General features: G+C 40.8%; 1 protein-coding gene and 1 non-coding gene across 2 annotated transcripts; both read right to left on the reverse strand.

The window, feature by feature from the left end:
* Nucleotides 1-395: 395 nt before the first annotated feature.
* LOC131350321 (origin recognition complex subunit 4-like) lies at nt 396-3189 on the reverse strand. The gene is made up of 6 exons (XM_058385451.1): nt 2712-3189; nt 2495-2585; nt 2329-2404; nt 2143-2243; nt 898-1083; nt 396-789 (listed from the first exon to the last, which is right to left on the reverse strand). Exons 1-6 carry the CDS (start codon nt 2888-2890, stop codon nt 589-591), a joined length of 834 nt encoding a protein of 277 aa, XP_058241434.1. The 5' UTR covers nt 2891-3189; the 3' UTR covers nt 396-588.
* A 2369-nt stretch (nt 3190-5558) lies between these two features.
* trnaf-gaa (transfer RNA phenylalanine (anticodon GAA)) lies at nt 5559-5631 on the reverse strand. The gene has a single exon. It is a non-coding gene; the product is annotated as a tRNA-Phe (tRNA).
* Between the last annotated feature and the right edge of the window lie 2261 nt (nt 5632-7892).

The raw sequence follows: 7892 nt of genomic DNA on the forward strand, positions 1-7892 counted from the left end.
AGGCTCAGGAAACCTTTGCAGGTATTTTAAGTTAATTAGCTGATTAGAGTGCGACACCATGAGTCTCCAATATTGAACTTTTTCACAATATTTAAATTTTCTGAGATACTGAAGTTTGGGTTTTCATTAGCTGTAAGCCATAATCGTCCAAATTAAAAGAAATAAACACTTGAGATATATCAGTCTGTGTGTAATGGCTCTATATAATACAGCAGTTTCACTTGTTAAATTGAATTACTGAAATAAATCAACTTTGCACCTGGATACATATATAGCTATATATATATATATATATATATATATATATATATATATATAATATATATATATATATATATATATATATATATATATATATATATATTAAGCCTTTAGATATTTTTATTTTACTCTAATTGGTCATGCTTGGTCAAATCATGGTTGTCATGGTTAGAATTGGATCATTATAATTACTCCCTCATCATCATCATCATCATCAGTGGTGAGGAAGACGAGGAGAGAGAACACGTGCTATGTACAATCGAGGAAAACACGTGAGCTTCCTCCAGCAGTGTGTATGTTCACATGTGAGCAGTGTAACACTTCAGTTCAGGTTCGTGATGCGGTGTGTCGTACCGAGACGCAGAGGTTCCACTCTTGAGAGAACTTGCTGTCGGGGAAGTCATCCTGCAGCGTGAGCTCGGACCGAAAGGCGTCTCGATACTGACGGAAAGTCAGAGAACTCAACAGGTGACTCTGTCTGTGGGAAAAACGAGACTTCACACACTTTTCCAAGAGCTCAAGAACGCTCTGGAATAAACAAACAGGAAAAAAATACAGAGATTTTATAAACATGCGGCGTTTTTTGGTGACAGGTATATTAAGTGTGTGTGTGTGTGTGTGTGTGTGTGTACATACTAGTCTGCAGGTGAGTCCCACCACAGCTACAGGAGCCTGAGCAGACTGAGAAACATCCAGCAGGTTGTACAGCAGCGTCTGGTTCTTATGATGAGCAAACAGATCAAACTCTTCCAGGATGAAGAACACTGGCTGACTGCTGCTTTTATCACCTGCAGACAGACAGACAGGGAGGAAGACAGACATGTAGACAGGCAGATAGACGGGCAGTCAGATAGGCAGGCATGTGGGCAGGCAGGTAGGCAGAGAGGGAGGCAGGCAGACAAACAGAGAAACAGACAGATAGGTAGGCATACAGACAGCCAGGTAGTCAGACAGACAGGCAGACAGGTAGGAAGACAGACAGACAGACAGGTAGGCAAACAGGAAGACAGGCAGGCAAGAAGGCAGACAGGAGGGAAGATAGACAGACAGGTGGGCAGACAGACAGGCAGGCAGGCAGGAAGACAGACAGAAAAACAGTTAGACAGGCAGGTGCACAGACAGGCAGACAGGAAGACAGACAGAAAGGAAGACAGCCAAGAAGGAAGACAGACAGACAGACAGACAGGTAGGCAGGCAGGCAGGCAGACAGACAGGTGCACAGACAGGCAGGCAGGCAAGAAGACAGACAAACAGGTAGGTAGGTAGGCAGGCAGACAGACAGGTGCACAGACAGGCAGGCAGGGAAGAAGACAGACAGGCAGGTAGGCAGGCAGGAAGACAGGCAGGCAAGAAGGCAGACAGGCAGGAAGAAAGAAAGGAAGGAAGACAGGCAGGAAGACAGGCAAACAGGTAATGGCAGACAGACAGACAGACAGGCAGGAAGATAGACAGACAGGTGGGCAGACAGACAGAAAGACAGACAGGTAGGCAGACAGACAGGAAGACAGGCAGGCAGACAGACAGGAAGGCAGGCAGGAAGACAGACAGAAAGACAGACAGGCAGGTGCACAGACAGGCAGACAGGAAGACAGACAGACAAACAGGTAGGCAGGCAGGAAGACAGACAGGAAGAAAGACAGGTAGGTAGGTAGGTAGGCAGACAGACAGACAGACAGACAGACAGGTACACAGACAGACAGGCAGGCAAGAAGACAGACAGACAGGTAGGTAGGCAGGCAGGCTGACAGACAGACAGACTGGGTTATCAGTTACAGTAATATCACTCCCAAGTTTCTCTCACATTCACTTCTTTTGAATCATGTGATGTTGCCGCTCCTGTAACGTCCCAGCTGTATACACGACTCGAGAATTCCAGGAATACTGGAACACACTCACCAACACTTTGTCTCCTACGACGTTCTCCAGTTGAAGCTGGCGTGTGATCTCTCTCAGAGCGATCCAGTCGTCCATCTGCAGCAGACCTGCACGAGACACGCGGCCATGAACGGAGCCGTGACTTAAACCAGCAGCCTCTTTTAAACACACGCTCTTTTACACAACACTCACTGCTCAGGTGAACCTGCAGGACATTCATCTTCACCTCCTGCAAGTCCAGCAGCTCTCTCAGAGCACAACGTAGCAGCTACACACACACACACACACACAACAGATTAGTGTAAAGTACATGTGTGTATCCTAACCTAACAGAAGTAGCACACAGACATCTTCGTACCATGGTTTTAACAGATCCACATGGACCGATGATATGCAAAGAGTTACTCTCACCGTGAACCGCTGTCCTCCTTAACAGCTCCAACAGGTGCCTAAAACACACACACACAGAATACATCATACACACACACACACACAGAATACATCATACACCTTTACAAAATATAGGTCTTAGCAGACACCTCATATAAAGAGTGCATTCTGTTCTAAAAACCCACTTGTACTTCGATTCCAAGCCCATGGGTTTACCCTCAGCACTCTCTGGACCTTCAGACATCAGAAGAACAATTTTAAAACAAAGATTAGCATGCAGAGTGCAGACGACAGCGGATAGTACTTTAAAATCGATGTTTTTACAGCATACTCCAGCACTTCCTCTACAAACATTTACACACATATCTGGGTGATTCTCACGAAATCTTGGTTTTAAAAATTTCAAACATGAAAATTTTAAAAATGCTTAAATTAACATTAGCAACAAAGTCTGGAGTGTTTGTGAACATTAATTTAAAAACTTTTACTTACCATTTAACACCTTTTTGAACATAATTTCCAAAAGTCCTAAAAAATCTCATTACTGCAACACTGTGAAAACATTAACACTGATAGAAAAGCAAATACATTTTCACAGTTTTAAAAATGGATTATTAATAGTCATGCACAGTTACTTCAAGTTCTGAAATAATATTTATTTTTAATTTAACAGTTTTTAAATTTTGACTGATTTCTCTCATTACCGCAACACCGTCCACAATTTACAAACATTTTTTCTTTATATTTTGAAGAAACCTGACATTTTTTCAAAATGACGTGACAAACCTGAGAGAACATCATTTTAAGATTCTGCACATGCATTTAAAATCAAAGTACTATATCTCTATTAATTAAATTAACATCTAATAATCATGAGTTTCAGTAATGATATATAGGTTTCAGTAATGAGGTTAATTATTTGGGTAATGATAATAAGTATACTAGTCTGAGATTTATACTGAGCCTTGTATACTTTTTCTTATACCTTGTATAAGAAAAACATTAAAACAGGAATAAACAGGACAACATTTCAACGTTTACCTAAAAAACATGAAGCATTTTACCATGGCACTAAAAAATAACTGACCACTGTCTTTTTTTCTTTTCATGTTGCTTCTTAGTCAGCTCTTCAGTTTTCTTTATTTTTCCAGTTTGTTTTCGTTTTTGATTCCTGGAAGCGGAAAGAAAGCATTACATTAAATTAGTCTCATAACATGGGGAAAAACATTTTATGTATACATCATCATATAGTATAGAATTGATGCTTACTCTGTGTGTGTGTGTGTGTGTATGTGTGTGTGTGTGTGTGAGTGTGTGTGTGTGTGTGTGTGTGTGTGTGTTCTATACTGGGCCTGAAGTTGTGGGGTAGAGCTTAATTTTAGTCTTTGAAATGAATTGAAAAGTAAAGTAAAAAAGAAAATAAAAAAAACAAACAAATTACTAACAGAAGAACAAATAACTGTTTATTTATTATGTAATTAAATTACTAAATTATAACAAAATTGTGCAGCAAATTTATTAGGCTGCTGTCACTTTAAGAATCACACGACCTCCATGCTTTAGTGTGGCGGGAATTTCCCCCAGTATGAACAGTCCACTCAGTCCAGCACCAAAGTCCTGTTATAGTAGTGGCTAAAGGGTTGTGTGTGTGTGTGTGTGTGTGTGTGTGTGTGTGTATACTCTCATGTACATTTCCTAACACTGTAGGGTGTTTATTGCTAATTACACCTGCTGTAACATCTCCAAACCTAACCTCTCTCTCTCTCTCCTAACCTCCCTCTTCTGTACTCCTCCAGCAGTTCTGGGTTTCTGTAGAATTTTTCCCTGAAATTTGTCACCCTAACCTTTGCTAAAGCTTTTTTTCACACTTGCTGATTGTCTACAATGAAACAAATCATAAAGCAAAATATCAACATTTAGGAAATTTGAAATTAATATTAAATTCATAAGAGATATTTAAAGTTCTCTTTACCACAACTGCCCTTAAATGGTTGCGGCGTATGAGAATGGTGTGTTGCGGAGGATGAGGTGCCTCAAGATGTTTTGCTAACAATAGAGAAGCCATGATGGTTTTACTCATATATATATATATATATATATATATATAGATAGAGAGAGAGAGAGAGAGAGAGAGAGAGAGAGAGAGAATTTATTTTTTTAAATTCATGATTGGCATGGATATGGAACAGAATAATATAATACATGAGACCATTCAGCAACAAATCTTTATAATCTTTATAATTGCGCTACCACCGTTTTGTCACAGCGGCGAGAGACTGCTAGTTTTGTTCCGGAAATTATTCATTTGCTAATTAAGCACTGAGCGGGAACATGCACTAGGAGAATATTTAGAACAAAAGGCCACCCTGGCAGCGGTGGGATTTGAACCCACGCCTCCAAAGAGTTGAAATGTGGATTGGCTGTCCATATCCTCCACCTCCTGTTGAGGTGGCTTGTTCATATGAACTTACAGCATGTGTGTCCAACCAGCATGGGAATGCAGCCCAAGGTTGTGAAACACTTATGCCGAGTTCACACTGCACGATTTTCAAAGTAGTCGGATCACTGTTGTTTTCACGCTGCACGACTGTCTGGGGGAGCATTCAGTTGCTGCTGTGTGGCACATAGCGGTAAAGAGGAAGCACACGCACGACAAGGGTGGGACTGGAACCCACGCATGCAGAGCACAAAGGATTAGCAGTCCATCGCCTTAACCTCTCAGCCACCTCGTCAGGGGGCAACGCTTCCAAGGAGCCTTGTCAAAAGCAGGGGTTTTCTAATGGCGTGCAGGCTAGGAGGCTACCTTTCAATGATTTGTAGGCAGGTATTGAGGCATGCGGTCACGTAAACTGAAGGGTGCAGGCTAAGCATTCAACGAGAACCTAAGAGTTCTGTAGCATCCTAGTTTTTTTGCTCTCGTCTCAGACCAGGGGGCTTTCAGACCTTTATCCTGCGCCATTTCCACGTTTTGCTGTTTTCAAGTCTGAGGCATAAGTTGCAGAACTGCGCAGGTTGACTACACTGCCTCCAGCTGCCGAAACCCGGGATTGAACCAGGGACCTTTAGATCTTCAGTCTAACGCTCTCCCAACTGAGCTATTTCGGCACCTCTACCAGGCCTCTCCTGTATGTGTGAGTGATCAGGTTTTTGTCGGCACGACTGCGCACCACGTCCAGACCGGCGAGGCAAACTTCTTCAGAAAGCGGTAGAGCTTTTTCCTTAAGGGCATAGACAGAAGGTCCTGTCCAGCAGAAAGCAAGATGTACTTCATTGTACTGATTGGAACTGCTACATAAGTATCGTGTTAACTAGGGCATCTACAGATTTATTTGACTGCAAACAAACAGTAGCATTTACATTTACAAGATTTATCAGATACTTTTATCCAGAGCAACTCACATTTACACAGCTGAGCAGTTAAGGGGTAAAGGACTTTCAAGTGAGCAAAAGGGTGAAGCAAGTGAGCACAAGGCTGAAGGCAGGAAGTGATGAAGGAGTCTTCTTATAGGTTGCATGGAGTCAGCTGACCAGGCAGGGCATGGCACCAAGTAGACTGGGGGAACCAATTAGGCTTCTTCCTAGACAGAAGACACAAACATCTCCCTAAACAAAAGAAAACACAGAAGTAATACCAAGAGTAGGGAGGAAACCAGAGTAAACCCACACTAGCACAGGGAGAACATGCAAACTCCACACAGAATGACCCCTGCCTGTTTAAACCCAGGATCTTCTTGTTGTGAGGTAACAGTGCTAACCACTAGGCCACCGTACTGCCCCCAGCTTCCACCTTTGCTTTTTGCATTGGTAATTGAACCCTTAGCAATTGCCATTCATACTGAACAATTGGGAGAGCTGGTACAGTTCACAAAATCTCAGAATGATTTTGCTCGCTGGTCAGCTCTCCCCATTTCTCTGGCTGGTTGTTTAAACTCAGTAAAGATGAACATTTTGCCTAGATTTCTGTATTTATTTCAGTGTGTTCCAATTTTTATATCTAAAACTTTCTATCTAAGACTTCAAACCAACACATCTTATCTTTTATTTGGAACAAATGACCAGCCAGAATCCCCAGGGAAATACTTTAAAAACCAAACTGCCCTTCAAAATTTCTTATTTTACAACTGGGCGACAAATATACAATCTACACTGTTCTGGTTTCAGAGTCATTTCGGACTCTGTGATTGGGTCCCAGATTGAGTCAGTACTGAAGAGGGTTCTTGCTCCCCAGTCTCACCATCCTGACCAGCTGCACTACTGTGTGGTCCTCTTACTGCCATCTCACGTTTTCCTAACAGTAATTCCATTGTCCGGCAATTATTTGTACAATTGTCAATGATATCTACATTGATATTATTTTTCCTAGCTTTTCTAACACAAAAATTCCCCCTTCCGTTCATGTTTTTAGATATTTTCAGTTCCAAAACTTTGTTAAAAACTCATTTCCCAACTTTTCGAATCTTCCACAAAAATCCCATCTAGATCAAATTCTTGAAGTACCTTCAGATAAAGGTTGTTTCCAACACATTAACATATATTTTGCACTTTTTTTAAATATTTGGTATTATAAATCTCATTTATATAAAATTATACCTCATTTTTGAGTACTTTTTACAGCGGGTCAAATTGACCTGAAGATAACAGGAGGGTTAAATGATTGGAGTTTGCCAAATACTTTGATTTAACTGTTTTTAGAGAAACAATAATCAGAAAGAGGACATTCTTAAAAAAGAGAGATTTGATTTGAAACCTGAACTGTTATCAGGGCCATGCTGAACACCTTCTGACCAATCCAAATCAAGTATAAATTTTAATGTCAATACTGCACATAATTATCAAATAAAAGTCTATCCAGCTGTTATGCAAAAGTCTGTAATAATGTTTCTCTTGAGCGTTTTAATTAAAATCCATATTGTGGTGTAATTTATACACATTGATTTGTCCATTATGACTTTTGGACGCTTTATTATGTCCATTTTATGATGAAAAAGGAATATAAACTGATATCTACTGGTTTCCTGTCAGGGTTGTGGACTGTTTTCTGGCCACTAGAGACCCCCACTGCCTTTTTGTTGGTTTCCAGTCTCTGTCATTATGTCTAATAGGTGTCCCCTGTGCTTTGTTTAGGTTTGTGTATTTAAGTCACAGGGACCTTCAAAGATGATGAAAATACTCAGATCTGTGTCTCAGCAGATCAGAGAAAATCAGTGAGATCAGTGGAAATCACATGTACCTAAGCTATATTTTTAACACCACATGTTTAGCTTGGTTTATCACCAGTCTTCTATCATGTCTTCTTTTACATTTAGTTCAATCTACAAGCAACAACAACAACACTCTATTCACCTTTAGAGTTTAAGATACTGGGA

The sequence above is a fragment of the Hemibagrus wyckioides genome, unplaced genomic scaffold (assembly GCF_019097595.1).
Source record: "Hemibagrus wyckioides isolate EC202008001 unplaced genomic scaffold, SWU_Hwy_1.0 Contig32, whole genome shotgun sequence".
Classification (NCBI taxonomy): domain Eukaryota; kingdom Metazoa; phylum Chordata; class Actinopteri; order Siluriformes; family Bagridae; genus Hemibagrus; species Hemibagrus wyckioides.

Coding starts and splice junctions, on each gene's coding strand:
- LOC131350321 (XM_058385451.1), bottom strand. CDS start 2,890: ATGTGTGTAAATGTTTGTAGAGGAAGTGCTGGAGTATGCTGTAAAAAC. Junction 2,405..2,494: donor GTGGATCTGTTAAAACCATG/GTACGAAGATGT, acceptor GTGTGTGTGTAG/CTGCTACGTTGTGCTCTGAG. Junction 790..897: donor TGGGACTCACCTGCAGACTA/GTATGTACACAC, acceptor TGTTTATTCCAG/AGCGTTCTTGAGCTCTTGGA.